The 17640-nt window shown below is 37.4% G+C and overlaps 1 protein-coding gene across 3 annotated transcripts in view; it reads right to left on the reverse strand.

The window, feature by feature from the left end:
• Nucleotides 1–17640, reverse strand: part of TULP4 (TUB like protein 4) — a 151661-nt gene that overhangs the window by 119311 nt on the left and 14710 nt on the right. For 2 of the 3 annotated variants that reach the window (XM_014892742.2, XM_088161675.1), the window contains exon 2: nt 2253–4533. In XM_014892742.2, the coding sequence (XP_014748228.2) occupies nt 2253–2504 (252 nt within the window). In that variant the 5' untranslated portion in view covers nt 2505–4533. Of the gene's footprint in view, nt 1–2252; nt 4534–17328; nt 17431–17640 lie in introns of those variants that run through there. The other variant, XM_088161676.1, reaches the window with a different exon arrangement.

Raw genomic sequence — 17640 nt, forward strand, 5'->3', positions numbered from 1 at the left:
TTTGACTTGCTTTTTAACACGAGAACAGGAAAACAAAATATTCACTTCTTTTTAATGCAAATATTAGCAATAAGCACTGCTGTTCAATATTTTCCTTCAAGAATCTTTCAGCAGATAGATTTAGAAGAAAAGGTGTTTTCTAAAGAAAAAAATCTCGCTGTACATTCAACTATATGTCTTTAACACTCCTATCTAAATCAGTGGGATTCTCCTATAAAAAGATTAAATCCAGTAAGACTGGTGAAGAGCTTTGTATAACACATCATCCTATAAGAATGAACTTTTATTTACAATGATGGTCAAAAAACCATGACAGTAGGAAAATCTGATAGCAGCCACAGACTCATCACAGAAAGCCAGTTCCACTAAAGCCACTTCCCTCTTCCTTCAGTCACATCCCACCATGTCAATTTTGTTTTACAGAGACGTAAACTGGCAGTCTCTACTCTGGTCATTGACACAATTCCTGCTATCAGGAACATTACTTACAAGAAAACAAACTCTTTATTAATGACAAGCTTGATCCAAACAACAACAACAAAAAGATGCAAACAGAAAAGTTTCATTTCATTTGAGTCTCTCTCTCATGCCAATCACTGTCAGCTGAAAGGATGTGCAAACAGCACAGTTAAATCCACACAGCAATGATGCAGTGACCCAGAAAGAGACTCTAATGGCCAGCTGAGTACATAAAGCAAAACTAGCCAAACCCAAAGGGCAGCATGCACATGAGCATCTTCTCCACTTCAGTGGGCACATACTGAAACCTAATATCGTACTTCCAAGTTCTGCAGTAAGACTTCCCATTCCTGTAAAGAGCACTACCTATATTGTTCCCAAAACACATATTACACAAAAGAAAAAAAAAAAAACAAGTTCCCAGGTTCACAGGAAACTTAGATAACAAAGTATGGAGAAATGAAAAGTGATTGATTGTTGTGTCATACACTTAAAATATAAAACACAATTTGTAGTTGAACATTAAACCAACAACCAGCTGTCATTCAAACCAAAATGCTGGATTCAAACATCATTCTTCCCTTTGGGAAAATGTGGCTGTAATTTTTTTGAATGAGCCTGATACAAATATATACATGAATCTGTCTTTCATCTATACATATAGAAGTCTGTATGATGCACCCACACACCTTCATACACACAAAGCAATTATTTCATACTAAGTATTTATTGGCTGCTTCCTTTTTTCCTCAAAAGATTTTAACAATGTTACACAAGAACCAAAACTACCCCCTTCTGAAACTTGGGTGCAGCTTGTGTTCAAAGGACAACATATATTCCCATAGTCCACCCAATAAATAGCACAAGAGACAAGAAAAAACACATAGTATCTTTGTGTTTCATTTCAGTATTTAAAATGTCATTCCACCCACCAATCTAACAGCAAATCGTCAATTTGGACAGATTCTTCTGAAAGAGCACATCCAAACACATCCTAACTAAAAATCAGAAACAAACTAGGCTCTCCCTGTTGTATTAGACACTTGGTATGCTACTGGGCATCCATCACCTGCACTTTCCATGAAGCAGTATACAGAGAAACAGTTGCATGCCAGGAAGGTGATAAAGCACAGCTAAAGTATCAGTTAATACCAACAGATTTATGACTTTCAGAAAACATAAATGGAAAAGATTTTGTATCAATGTACACAGGACAATGCCTTGCACACTGAAGTTATGGCATTTTACTGCAAGGCACCTCAACATTTCTCTGAAAGTCACATTTGACCTTTTTTCTAACAAAAGGGAAAGTTTTTCGAGCCATCTCCTGTCACAGGCTGTTCCAGTTTGCAGCTTCTGAAAATCTGGCAGACTTCAACCAACCTGTTCTCCCATTGCTCTGCCTTTCCACTAGTCTTCCAGGTCAGACTTTACTACTGTGTGAAAGCAGTCAACTAGCACAACTTCTAACTTCCATTAACATGCATTTATTGCATTTGCCTGGAAGGAGGCAGGCGCTGGGGAATGAAGGAGAAAGTATGCCAAACAAACCCAGACATATTTCCAGAGAACCTCCCACCATCAGTCTTATATGCTTGATTTTACCAGAAAAACTCCAATTGAACCAAATCACATTGGGATTAGTCTTGAGCATCCATCATAAAACTCTGTCAAATTCCAAGCAGAAATACTAAAACAAACAAACAAACAAAAAAAAAACCACCAAAAAACAAAAAAGGAAGAAAGAAAGACAGCTATTATTTTCTTGAAAGTGTAACACACATTTTGCTTACCTCACTGTTGTGGCCCCTCAAATTGAAGTTGATTCTCTGAGGGGTGTTCCGGTCCCTCCTGCAATGGCTGGAAGTAAAAGTGACGCCTACAACTCCTCTGCCATTGCCTGTTGCCAACCAGCCTTCCTCATAGTACCGCCTCCTGCACACCGGTTTCTCCTTCTCACTTTTGGGGACTCTGCCTTTCCAGGAGAGGCAGAGGATGTTGGAATCGCTGCAAAGAACAGGCCCATGTTCCACTGCTGCATACATGCTTTTCAAATCTTTTATTTTTTGACATAAGAAAGTAATATGTCTAGTGCACAAAATTTAAATCAATTTTTTTTTTTTATTGATAAGACTGACCTGGGATAGATCATTGAAAGGGAGGAGGATGGGGTCAGTGTTTATAAATATCCACCAAATGCATAGTGAAAAATTCCTCTATAAAAGATGATGGCAGTTGGCTAAGAAAAAGTAACACTTAAAAAAAAAATTCAGGTTCATTTTTGTTTTGAGTCTGTAGAGTGGGGGTGCACTTATCCTTTGGAGAAACAGCTACTTCATAAGAGGCTCTCAAGGAATAGTTAAGTCATCTTTTTGCTCAACTTGATATAATCTTTATACAGCCTGAGATTCCAGTTTAGCGTAATGCAATTCCAGAGACAAAGAGTTGCAAATGTATAGGTTTCAAGTAACTTAAGGCTTTTAAAATTTCCTCCAGTCAGATTTTCTTCAAAAGTTCAGTTGCAGAAATTTAAACACACGCACATACATATACATGTATATATATGACATTCCTCTTTTCCAAGCTGCCCTCTGGCATATCTTTTCCATCTGATGTATTTCTGCTGCTAAAGCTGAAAGAGATTGCATAAAGGGAAAAAAAGGCACACAAACCGTGTGAAACAACAGACCCGAACTTGTGCAGGCACTGGTGTGCCAGGCCAGTTGGGAAATCCCTCTTGGTACTGAACCGTTCGTTGGACTCAAAAGTTTTTGCAATCCAAAGCCAATCCAATTTTCATCGCAGCACTTTTTTCCACCAGAGACCCAACACAGCCTGAACTGTTTATCACGCTATCTCGCCTGCTTTCCCACTTTTTGCTGCCACACACGAATGAAAAAGAACCCCTCTTCATTTATAGCAGAATCAAAAATGCTCTAAAGCTTTTAGCTTTCAAAGTAGATAAGTTTGCCTCAGGTGAACCATGAAGTTCTCTCTCCTGTGAAACAGACTAAAATGTCAAGCTGTTTTTCCTTTACTTTTCCCTTTTTTTCTGCTACAAGGAATCACAGACTTTTCATTCTACCATGAAAACAAATGCCAGAATTAAAGCACATCAAGTAAGCACTCTTTCAAAATCTTCTAAAATTCAAGGAAGGAAGAAATATAATCATCTAAAAAAGAAAGAGAAGCAGCATTAAAAATCTGACTTCCTGGGTTCACTATTTCTCTAGGTATTTTCCGTGCTTGTTTGATCGGATCTTTCCTTCTTGATGCTTGTCTACAGCACAGATTCATAGTTCCAGACACAACATTTGCAGCTGTACAAGAAGGAAACATATGAAGTATTCCAATCGTTTTATTTGAATAACATTTATGAGCTCAATTAGCTAGTATTTATACCACACTAAGTGAAAAGAGGAAAAAGGAGAGGGAGAAAGAATATGCAGGTTTGATGACCTGGTTAACTCAAGAAGGATGGTGAGGTTTGCTCAGTTCAATGCCCAGACTTGTCCCATAGTTTCTCAACTTATTTACTTCCAGTCATCATTACTCAGCAGAAGGTCACAATTTATTAGTCCATTCACAATCTACTGAGCCCAAAGCAAAACGTGCTGAAGACGGTACATTATTCCTTTGCTGGAACTAAATCAGTTTCCACTGCCCTCTTGATTCTTCTATTTCCCTCACAGCTATTGATTTAGATTGTGGAGGTATTTATTAGGCTTTTTCTGCACAGAGGGTGTTTTTTCTTTCTCTTCTTGCAAACTTTTTTCACCCGTGAAGACCATGTGGAAAGTTGAACATTACTGGCAGGTGTCTTTCCATGGATTACTGATTCCTGTGCTGCGAAGGTGCTCCATCTGGTTCTCAAATTAATTTTCATCAATTGCAAAGCTCTCAGGAAAATGCCAGAGCAAGTCTACACGATGACAAAAACATGTGCGTTTTCATGTACATGCAGTGCACACACCAATCTGGTACTCAGAGCTGCATCTGCCTTTTCAGTTTAGGTGAGGTGATCTTGTAAAACGCCCGCTACTCAAAACTTGAAATCCCTGGATTCTTCCAACTCTGCAAGGCAAAACACACACACACATAAAAAGAAAAAAGTGAATAAAATAAGTCACAAAACAAGTCAAAGATACTGGTAGTACTGTTACACTAATCAAAGTATGATGGTTAAGGATTTTATACTGGACTCCTATAAAATATATTACATATAGATGAAAACATTATTCAGACATACACATTTGATATGTTTGTATTTGATATACACACAAAGATGAACGACAAAATTTTCTTTTTCACTTCCCAACTTCCCAAAACTTTTCACAATGCACATGTATAGCTAATGAAATGTATCTGGGAAGGATACTTTGGGGGGGAAAGAGGAGGGGGAAGAGCTTTGTCCTGGTCACAGTCTCTGGGGCAAAATCTTAAAGATTTCACAACCTGGAAGTGAAGATGGGGAAGGGAAATGCTAGTGATAGAACGGGCACAGGGTTAGACCCTGAGGCACAAAAACAGAATCACAAACTGGCAGACCTGGAAGGGACTTGTGGACCTCATCTGGTCCAATCACAGTGCCCAAGCAGGGCCACCTGGAGTCAGTTACCCAGGACTGTGTCCAAGCAACCTCTGAATATCTCCAAGGATGAAAACCCTATGAACTCTCTGGGCAACTTGTGCCAGTGCTCAGTCATCCTCACAGTAAAGTGTTTCCTTGATGTTTACAGGGAACCATCTGTGTTTCAGTTTGTGCTCATTGCCTCTGGTTCTGTCACTGGATACCACTGTCAAGAGCCTGTCTCTCTCATTTAATTCCCTCCCATCAACCGTACACAACGAAAAGGTCCTCATGCTTTTTCTGCTCCAGGGTGAAGTCTCAGCTCTCAGATTTTCCTCATAGAAAAGATGCTCCAAACCATGAAAACACAGCACTAAACTTAACAGTCTCAAAGAGACTAGGAAGATTCCTCCAGGGCTTAAACTACTGCTTTAAAGAGATCTAAGGTACCTCAAAATTAAAGCTTGAATTTAAAAACTATTCAAATCCTGATTAAATCTCCATTTGAAAAAGAGGAGAAAAATTCCCCAAAGTCAGTTTTATACAAAAGAGTGTAAATAAAGCACAAGAGACCAAGCAAAAGGCCATTCAGGATATTCCAGAAGTTGTATCCGAAGTGCACACATACGTACAGTTATTGCATCTACACAGTTACTGCTAAAAAGAGCTCATATAAATTCAGAGCTGCATTCACAACAGTCAGAGCTGTAAAAATGGTCTTGTCATTATTACATAAAGCACTATACTAACCTCATGTTTCCTGTAATTAACCACTTATTTCATTCTACTATAGATGTATTAATTAATTTTGTTTTAAAAAAAGAGAATAGATAAGAATACAAATTTATAGGCACAAAGATGTAAACACTACACAGTTGGCTGACTTATCAGAAATACTGTCCGTGAGATTCGGTGAGTCACTGCCAGACCTCTTCAGCACTACAAGTCACTGAAGTTTTAAAAATAATAGCTGCTGTTAATTTATTTTTCATCATGGCAGGATGATGATATGAGAAATGTCACCCTTCCAAATTTCTGATGCCTATCAATTACAGTCCAGAGAAAGTTCATATATAGGAAAACACAGAAAAACTTTCAAAGTACAATGGTTTGTAGACAAACTTCTGCATTTATCCCATAAGCAAACTTGATCCTCTGAAGGATCAGTGCTGTTGTTTCCATACCCACTGGAATCTTCCTAACAGACACTGGCATTCAAGAGGTGACATTTTATATTAGCTACATGAGAATTACAATGCAAACCTCTACTAAACCTACAGAGAAATTTTTAAAAAAAGTTTACTACGAAAACAAAGTCTCTGAAAAATCAATTAGAGCAGAGTGAGGTAAGCACTAAATAGAATTGTTCGAACTGTACAAGAATCATGAGTTTACAAGTGGATTTTAAAATACAGATAACTATAGATACAGTGTCTTTGCATAAAATCTGTATGCAATTTCTGCCCTTATTCACTGCAGATAAGATTACCAAGTTTGAGAAAAGGACTCATCTGCATCTTGGTCAATAACGTTCTCTCACCTTAGTCCCATTTACAATCACTTTCAAGATTAGACAGACCTAAGGCTTCTCTTAAAAACATCCAAACTGCATTAGAAATGCTGGACAGGGAGAGATAAAAATGTAAAATAACTACAAAAGTAATAAAATCAGTCATTACTCAAATGCATTATTCATGTACTTTCTCAATACAATACAACCTATGAGAATATTTTACCTTTAAATCACTGAGGATCGACACTACCTTTACGTTATATTCAGAGACAAGAAAAAAAAGGACTTTTAAGACTGTAGTATGAAACATTCGAAATTCAGGCTGAATTGAGATTATATATATTATATATTAACTCTTTCCATTCCCTTCTCCATTTCCATCCACTCTGTACTTCCTAAGAAATAACCCAACTAGAAGATTCAAGTGCTAGTCTTTCCTCTAGAAAATCAGTGATTTAGACACTCCCCTTCTGTCACCATTATAGCAGTCTCACAGTTCTGCTCATTTTCATATGCTGAAATCAAGCTTTTCGTCTTGTTTTTCCCCACCAGGGAACACCAGGGTAATGGCTTCCACCTCTGTTGTGAAGTGTGTAATAGCAGAGGATAAAAAGCATGATAGAAGAGCTGGATGTTACTTGCACAATCCTACCACCAGTCCAAAGTCAGTTTGGGCTCACCACATAAAGAGAACTTGGTCTTCCAGATGGAACTCATTCAAATTACATTTTTAACTGAAGATTTTTTATAATCAAACTTTATGCACCTTTCCTTCCACAGCAGTGTAAGGACTAATCACAAAACTACACTGCAATCTGATTTTGCTGGTAAATTATTTCTAACACTACTAGAACAATAAATGTCAACAAATTGCCTAGTTTCACTCTCATTTAAAAGATAGTTGAAAATATTTTTTCTCTGCATTTTCCCTTTAACAAAGGAGATGCTACTTGAACTCATCCTCTAATACTGTTGAGTCTAAGTCCAGTGATGTAAAACACTTAACATACTAGACCTGTGACACAGGAAAGCAGGATTCACAACTATTTTATTTCATTTTGTTTTGAAAGCACAGCTCTTCTCAAATGCAAAACCCAGCAGCAAGTTATGTTGCTGCATGATAGAAAACTTAGATACTAATTTAGAAAAAACGAGCTTATAAACAGTAGCTCTCCTATTGTAGTGTCAATATTTAACTCATCATTTTTTATCTTCTGTTTCTATTAACTTATATAAAGTGTGTTAAGCCACAGTTGGACAACCAGAAAAATATTTGTTTGTTCTCATGCATCTTTCATTGAGGTGTCTCTCTTGTTGACAGAAAGAAGCCACACACAGCCAAATGTACCAATACTGCAGCAAGCTCTCCAGTATTTCATGTTTATTCAAACCCCTACTCTTCAAGGCTCCAGAGCAGAGAATCTGAAGGTGAGGATAAAAGGGGACTGGGAAGGGAAGGAAAGCAAAGAAGGAAAACTGAAGTGAGTACACAACTATTCCTGAATTATTATCTCCAAGAAACCAAAACAAATAGAGACTCACAGCCTGCTTTTGGAAGATTCTGTCTGCCCAGAAACCTTAAGGAAAGAAATAGAAGATAAAGAGTCTTTGAAAAGAATTCAGGATTTTTCAGCCTAACCGGATTTCTTACCTGCCAAACCTGCATAAGGTCAAAGGAAACTGTAGTTTTCCCTCCCTTTACAGTCTAAGAAGGAAAAAATGTGCATGAGTGTCCACAAAGACAGCAAGGTATTTTAGAAGTGTCAGCCACAACTAGTTTGGCACAAGCTGATGGCAGATGATCCCACCAGCTATCAAATGGGGACTGTGGGAGCAACCTCCAGCACTACTGCTGAACACAACAGTTCAAAATTGGAACATCCAGTAACAGAGTTACTGTATTACAGGCTAAATACTACAGAGATAGAAGCTGGTAAGATTATATAATTTGTTGTTTATTTAGTCCAACCTATAAATAAACAAAAATTATTAAACAATCCTATTAAAAAAGGGAAAGAAAATTAATTAACAAAGCTGACTACATTCCTACAAAGCCTGAAGAAAAAAATTAACCGATTTGGAGGTAAAAGTCTTTTTTCCATTAAAAATTGGCCAATTCCATAGGGAAAAATGTAATTTTTACCTGAATAGGTACTGGTTTTCCTCTGCTTTCATTCACATCTTCTATTTTTACTTTATTCACCTTCCATTGTGGCATAAGTCACTGAGGTTAACACTTTCCTTGCCTATTACAGAGCAATGCAAAATTAATTTGGAGGACGTGATTCTAAATAAATGCCATTAAGCTAACTAGTGGTTATAAAAATGCTCTCTACCCCAAGAAAAAAGAAGGAAGAGTAGAGATGAAAAGGAAGTTAGAAGATGCTTGATTTTTGTTGTGGTTGTTCTTTTTTTTTTTTTTTCACAGTATTCATCCTTGTGTAAGTCTAGAAGCTCTTCCTCTACTCGGAGACAGCCTGGGCAGGACAGTCAGTCATATTAATCAGAGATGCAGAAAGATCTGCAGCTCCAGCACAGCTGCCCCAAAACAGACTTGCAGCAGAGGTGTGATGCCAGGCACTGTGATGTGACACCAAAAACTGACCAAAATTTACTACTTGGCATATTGAGGGAAGTGAAACTTGTGTAAGAGGCTGTTCAGCAGACATTAGTTGTGAATATTGACAAAATTTATTTCAATGCAATACTCTGACAAACTTATTACCATCTCCTCCCCAAATTACACTCTCAGAGAAGTGAAAATAAAAAATAGTAGTAGCTGAATGAGCCTCATGAATGAGTAGAGAAGGCAATATATCTATGTTGCATACATTTTTTAAAGTGCAAGACCTTTTTCATTATAGCTCTTATATGAAAATAAGAAAAAATATCTGTATTATTTTTAGACCAATTATATTTTTTAAAAGTTAGAGATAATACTTAAGGAACAAATTTTAAAGTGCCTTCAGGAAAATATTTTTCAAGAAAAACACCTAGGGTTTTTAAGCAAACTATTAGAAGATACTGATTCTTGGTTGCCAAGTTTATACATGTTCTCCAAAAGGCAGAGGCCTGCAGACATGAAATACAGCAGGTTGTTTTGAATCCTATGTGTGCAGGAAGTGAAATAAACAGTCATGCTGTTCACAGGGAAAAGAAGATAGAAAAGATAGAAGTACTACAGAACCAACTCAGTCTCAAATCTAAGAGTATTTGAGATATCTGAAGCTAGCAAAACATGCAAGAGAAAATATCCACATTTTGTCGTTTAGTTTTGAAACATTTTCTTTAACAACTACATACTTTTGTTGACTAAATAATATATCTATTTGTGAAAGAACTGATGCACATCCCTTTAACTGGTCAAACGTGCTCATGGGAAATTTCTGAGTCAAACAATGCTAGATATGTTATGCTTTTATGGTAGAGAAGCAAACCAGAAAAATAATTGAAAGTTAGACTTCACAACACAAAGCATTCAGCTGAAGTCACTGCTCCCACCACTCTAATCACTTCTTTCTCACCCCCTAGCATGACACACTATGCCACTCACTTAAGCCAGAATGACCATTCAAAGTGCTACAGTCTGAATATCTGAGAAAAGATCCAATAAAATATTTTAGAACTTAAGATTCACAATTTGAACAATATATATATATGGTTTACTAGATTCAGCCACACTCTCAACTTCCCTTGTGACAAACCATATCCCTCCAGCCTCTCCTAACACAAAGTGCCATCCCTCCCTCTTTCAATCGTGCAGTTCAAAAAGCTGATCTTGCTGAAAACTTACTCTCCAAAAACAGCAACTGATTTTAAGAGAGCTTCCCTTCCTGAACTCACCGTGCACAAAGGGGTTGGGGATTGTGGCAATAAATTTCAGTCTGAGCTGTGCCCAAAGTTTTTGCTCTTTTAAGTACAATCAATTCCTGACACAGTCCCAATGCTGTCCCACATTCAGCTGCACTGGCAAACTGGAAAAGGTACAAAACAAGTGAGAAACAGGAGGGAGGAGTACCCACAACTAGTATTGCCACCTGAAGGCTATTGATAACAAAGTTAGGGCACAGAATATTTATGAACTCTGTGGTTTGTCCTTAGAAAAAAGGGAAGCAAAGTTTTTCCTCTTGAGGATTAATTTAAGATGGCTTGGATGTCTTGCAGCCAAAGCTACCCATCAGCCATGAAAATATGCCTCATTTTCAAATAAACAGAAGTGAGCTGAAATTCTCCAGACAGGTGTTGAAAATCCCGTTTCAGAAAATAAAAACGCACAAATAACAGATACTAGCCTTTTAAAGAGCTGGGAGATTCACACCACTGAAAAACACATCCAAACACTTTAGAGAGTCAAAGAAATGTGAAGTGTGACCAAGAAATTCCTTACACTTGTAAGGGTCAATCTTCTTTCTCAAGAAAAGGCTGCAATCCCCACAGCACAGAGAACCCCTAGACAATGTATACTTCACTTTTTGAGGCACTTCCTCAAAAAGTGGCAAAAACTGTGTCTCACTAATAACATTCAAAGACCTTCATGGCAGGGAGCCCCAGCTCCCACCATCTCTTTTCCGTTGAACTGACTGCGCTGACCTTGCCTGTAATTACAGAGCAATTTCTTTCCCGTAGGAACATTCTGCAGCCTGCAAACATCCCTTGAGTCTGCAGCAGTTCCAGCTAGTTCCTAATTATCTCCAATATCTGCCCACAGGCTCTTTAATACTTTCTTATGAACATATACTGAACTTTCAATATTCTCCTCAAAAATCCCAATACACCTTTATATGTGACACATGCACCACCACACTAGAGACAAACAATAACATTAAAAAAAAATAAAGGAAGGGGAGATGAAGGGAGGGAACAACAGATATCACTGGTTTTTAAAATTCAGAAGAGCTTCATAAACAAGAATTATTTCTTTTGGACGGCAAGACACATTTAAGTCAGAAACCTGATAATTGCTGAGAAGCAGTGCAAGTGCAGTGTTGCAGCAGAGAGGGAGCTCCTGGTGATGCCTGCAAGCTGCATCATAGGTGTGAGATGGACTGCAAGGTGTGTGTGTATTTAAAAATACAAAAAGACAGGAGTTGCATTTTTCAAACAACTTGGGTTTCTCGGTCTTTGGCTTTGGGATGTAGAACTTAACTCCAATCTTGGCTGTTCCTTAAATATGCTGTAACTCAGGATTTCAGTCTCTGTTTGAGGACCTGCACTGACCTCACAACCACTGCTTAGAGGTCCAGATGCAGAGCAGGGATACTCTGCCCTTGTAACAGAGAGATGCAAAGCTTAAGAACAGCTTTGTCTCCTCCCTCTACCTGTCCTTTTTTGCTCCAAGTTCCATGTTTTTTCCTCATGGTTCTGGAAGGTGGTGTCAAGATCTCTGGGTTAAAAGGAAGCATATAATATAATGGAAACAGACTAACTCAAGGAGTGGTTACTTTAGAGGCAACCTTGATAATCAAGAATCACTGAAGAATCCCTTGTAAAAGTCAGGAGCTTTATAATAAATGCTTAGAGCAAAGCAAAGACTTCTGAAAGTTGTTGCACTACCAAGACTCAGAGGACACGAGATCAGCTGCATACACATGTGCTCTGCTAGGTGAATGATGTTTTTGATCTGCTCTGTATTAATATGCCAGGTGTTGACTGCTCACCTGCCCAGACAGAAGCAAGGAGGTCAGCAAGACACAGGTGGTGTCCACCAGGCACAGTCATGTTCTGGTGGGTGAGCTGAAGGCAGGAAGGTAGATCTACACCTAGGTAAATTCACAGAGCAGTCTTGTGTCCAAGTAGTTTTACTTTATGTACTCTCATGAAGATGTCTTGACAATTCTTTCTTCATACTGGCCTAGCTCCTGCTAGACATATGAAATATCTAGGTAGATATGCTAAAATACAAAATTTTCCTAATGCATGACTGGGACACTAAAACCTTTCTATTAAGAAGTCCGTAAGAGTTACAAATTGCCATTTACAGAGGTATTCAGTGGGAGGATGGCTATCAATGACTATGTCTTCTATTTTATTAAACATGAAAAATAAATGTGCTAAAATGATCACAGATGAAAATGAATGAACAGAAAAATGGTTGCAAAAACTCTAGAAAAGTATATTCAAGGAGTAACATGAGTTATTTTAAATAGGAATTCTGAATATTTCATTCAATGCCCTCTGTACAACTATTAGATAGTGTTTGCCTCTAATCTCCACAAAATTATGAAAATGCTCTTCCACTGAACAAGTATTCATATTTCATCAAGAAAGTCAAGCAATGTTGTAAATTAGTGTGGGTATTTTGAAGAAAATTAATATTCTCCTTACTTGGCCACTAGTGCTATAATTGATTTTATTCTGTTTTTATCCCCATGAAGTTCTATCAATGAAGTAATTGTCAAACTACTTGGACTCAATTATTTTTCTTCCTCAACAGAAAACTCCTAATGCCTCTTTACACGCAACTTTACTTAACCTATACCCAAGAGCGGTTTATTTTGTAAAGCTCAAATTCAGAATCTACAAAGCATGAGAATCAAAAGGGAAGATTCATCACCACAGTAAAATCTGCATCTTTTAGATAAACACTCACACACAGTTAATGCATTCACATACGATTAAAGCTGAAGTTATGCATGACTAAACAAGAGAAAGAATGCTGGTGTGGGATTTTTTTTCCTTTGGATTTTCTTCTTTTCCATTGCCAAGTTTCACCTTACTGCCTTTCCTAAGGAACACAAGGATCTTCAGAGGAAGATAGTAAACTTTCCAAAATAGCCAGAGGAAAGATGGATTTGGTTGAAGAATATCAGCTTCATACATTTTGTACTTCATTGTGGAAACTTGGATTTGGGAAAGTAATATGATTGCATTTAGTAGATTACGTGCTACTTAGCAGACAGCTTCTGCTAAATCTGACAAATATAGGTCAGAGTCCTGCAATCACACTTGGCTCAAGTACACTTTGCCTTCTCTAGACAAAAGTAATCTGAGGTCATTTCATAACATAATTTTGATGTAAAATTTTATAGCTATCTTACATAGTTACTTTTTTCTTTCTATGCCTAAGACTACGTACGATACATTTAGACAAGCCAATTTCAGTACAATTTTTTTTTAAGTACTTCACAAAGTACCTCCAGAGCTGTATGAAAGCCCAATATTTACTGTGTTAAGAGTTTTGTGAAGAGGTGAAAAAGCAGACCAATCACCGAAAAGAAACAACATATTCTGATCATGCCCTCTGTAAAACTCAACAACTGTACTGAAGGTTCAACATCTGCATTAAAAAAGCCTGCTTGCTAATTGTGTAAGGAAAATTCTGTTGCTTTTTCTGGTAAGCAGCTTGGCAAGGTAACATCATAATCTTGTAGTGTCAGTCATCCCCTTGAGCTTACAAAGTCTATTAAAACAAATTACATGAAAACATCTTTTTCAGGATTTCAATTCAACAGCTTAAGAGGATCAAAATATTCCAGTTCCTTCTTAGATTCAAGGAATGTAAGACCGTACAGTACTTCAATGTCTAATGCTGCATTGACACCTTAATACATTCTCCATTAACTGTGTATTATTCACAGACCACATAATAACAGGTTACTATGAGGAAACTACATGCTTTGTTGCTACCTCTTACAATGAATTCAACATCTGCTTGAAACTGACATTACATTTGACCTGTAGCCGATGGATGCACATGACAAACATTAGAGATAAAGGTTAAAATGCATTATTTCATAAAGTATTTTCCTACAATGCTTCTGAAATTAGGTAACTTAATGATATTGTAAAAAAATTCTATCCCAATAGCTAAAATTATATATTACTTTTCACTTACTCTTCTACTGAATGACAGCATGAAACAAAGATGATGAACATACAGAAATCACAGTATCAGAATACAAAAATTCAATTCCTAGCTATTAAAAGAATTAAATCTAAATTAAATATGGGAAAATCTAGTTACTCAGTAACTCTAAAACCTCAAATAATACCTGACAGATATGGATTTCATTGGATTGTCAACTTAACAACTCACTACTTGGCTGCTTGATTAAAATGGTGCAAGACATTAAAAAAAAACCCAAACAAAAAAATCTGGTATACTTAATATATAATCCACAGATTCTATGTTTGCCTGAAATCAGTCTATTTCTTTTCTAAAAAGACATAAAACAAGATTTACATTACATGTAAATATACTGCCTTGTTTATACCTATACACCTTCACAGCAGAGTTGTTTTACTGCTGCTGTTATTTCTCCTTACATCTACATTGTAACATATTTCTCTTGTAAAAGGGATGTGTAATGCTTGTGCCACTGGTCAAAACAGAATGTGGAAAGGTTGCTAGGAGTATCTATGAGGAAAAAAAAAATAACAATTACATTCAATTACATTCCTAGCATGAGTAATTCAGTGTATTAATAAAGCCACAAAGCCATAAGACAGTGCAAGGAGATAGCATACACTATTCCAAGAATGTTAAATAACCCTAACATAGAAGTGAGTGGATAAATGTTCCACAGTAAGCTTGCAAAAAGCAAACCCCTAGAGACAATTATCATATAGGAACAAATAATCTTACAAATTAATGGACCTGAGAGATATGCAATATGTCAGTTTTATTTTTATTCCCTACAGTGTCAATACCACAGTAATCCTACCAGAATCTATCACTAAGAACTGGAATAAACAACATTTTACTGAGGGATAACCCATAAAACAAATATTCCATTCTTTCCTGTCAAATCCCTACTGTACACAAAATCCTTAAGCAACTTAGCTGCAAAAAATCCCACACAAATGTGACATTTAAGGGGCCTGCAAACAAACCCAAAATTTCCTCCCCGTTCTCAGGAATGATCAAAGCATAGCACTAGATTTAAGAAATCTCTAACGCTTCTTTCTTGTTCCCATCCATGTAGACTGAGATATTCTACCCTCAATATTCAAAGACAGCTATAAATTATCTGCAAAGCCTATCTTCATAGTTTCATTATCTTGCATATAATTTTTTATTTCTATTGGATAAGTAGGTAGGAGGCAGTATTAACAAGTTCCATGGATGTTTCCCCTCCATAACAGCAAAATGTCAATAAAATAATATAATTTCCAATCCTTACAATTTTGCTTCAGATGCTAATTGTAGTTAAATACTTTCTGAAGTCTTGAAACCAATGTCAGCAAAAAAGGCTGGAAAGTTATGCTATTTTGATTAAAGCTTGAGAAGCTAGAGCTCACATAAAAAAAACCCAAACAGTTAAATTGATTTTTCAGTTGACTGAAACCAGTAACATAGGTTTTTATACATCTAACTCACAAGCTTTATTTTGCACTTGCATGTTTCCCAATTTTCATTTCAGATGAAGAAATCAATCTCACAGAAACCAATATGAACCATAAAATGAAGCAAGACACTGCTAGATTCTACAGAGACACACTAGAGCAATGCAGAGCTGCAGGGATCTGATTACAGACTATCTTCTGCCAGGCAGTCAGTCCCCCACTGGGATGGGGAGCACATATGCTGGGATGTTCTACAGTTAAACAGTGTTTCTTATGTAGAGCCTTACAGATGTTGCAGGATTATTCTCTCTCAATGCTTCAACGTTTTATCAAAAATTTTAAGCAGAGCATAGCAAGGCATTTACTGTTTAATAACATTACCTCATGCAATGTGTTCTGTGATTCTTGGATCTGTTGCTTTCCTTGCAAGAGAAAGCCAAAAAAGTCAAACTACAAAGCAACTGCTCTGGGTTGATTGGGAATGTCCTTTATTGCAGCTTCTCAGAACACTACCCAGATCGGCAAGAGCTCCAGCAAACTAAAAGCAAACCCAAGCTTATCTCCTGGAGGGCCACGTGCAGATGGCAGAGAAAAATCAGGATACACACAGGTCATCTGCTCTGTTCAACATGTGTTCTTTCTCTTGCTCTGAAACAAAGCTACAAATAACTGACACCTCACCAATTTTCAAATGAAGCTTCTATAATTACATTGCTATGCCCTATGGAAACACTACTGGGTTTCTCATAGCAACCTTCAATGACTCAGAGAGCCTTGCTCTTACCACAAAATTACTAAGAGAGCTTCATCCATCTTCAACACAAGAGCCAGTACGTGACTGGCAGAGTCACAATTACCACTGGCAATCCAACAGCTTTATGACATCTTGCCTCTTGAGAAATAAAGTTTTATGGCCAAAGTAGTAGTACACTGTGCATACAGTAAGGTAGGATCGCTTCTGTTAAATCTCTCGCACCCTACGATGCCTTGAATGCACACACTATAGAGTCTTTTTAGCAACTCTGTCAGATAGATACGAGCAATTCCTTCCCAGAGGCCTGCAAGATAGGAAACTGTTCAAAGAAGCCTATGCCACAGAAAGACTTCTTAATCTCTGCACCCTCAGTGACCCACTCCAATTTCCCTTCCTAGATCCACTTGGCCCTCACCCCTGTTTTCACTGCCAGGTACCCATTTGACATCTCCTTGGGCAGACTCAGTTTTTTAATATTTATTTTGTAGTGTGTTAAGAAAGTGATAAATACTCTGTGGCTTTAGAGATTTGGATTAAATTGCTGATGGGTGAGATGAGTGCTGGAACTGCAGCTAAGGTACAGGCACAAGACTGAGGTGCATGAAAACTTTTCAAAAACAGAAAGATGTTAGCTCAGCTCAGCTGCACCATGGAATTTCCCCCATGGAACAGAGCTGGAGACACCTTCTTAATACTGAAGGGAAAAATAGCATTCTTCATAAATAAGAAGGAAAAATTTAACATTACTGGCTTCCAGTCTGTGATACGATTCCATCACCCCTGAGTGTAGCTCATCTGATGCTTTCCAGTCTATTTGTATCTTGCTGTAAAACATTTCTGTCCATTTCTAGTCTGCATTCAAAAAAAAAGAATGGTTAAGTGGTCCTTCCTTCTGGAACAATGTTCTCCAAACTGCCATATATATCCCACTGACACATAATATATGCATACATAAAACCCCAAGTATGCAATGTACTCTGAAGAGTTATAAGACCCAGCCTAGAATAAGGCTGACAACAGTCCCCAATCTTCTGTCTAACTCCAACTCTGTTGGGGATA

Source organism: Sturnus vulgaris, chromosome 3, assembly GCF_052056855.1.
Source record: "Sturnus vulgaris isolate bStuVul1 chromosome 3, bStuVul1.hap1, whole genome shotgun sequence".
Taxonomy (NCBI): Eukaryota; Metazoa; Chordata; class Aves; order Passeriformes; family Sturnidae; genus Sturnus; species Sturnus vulgaris.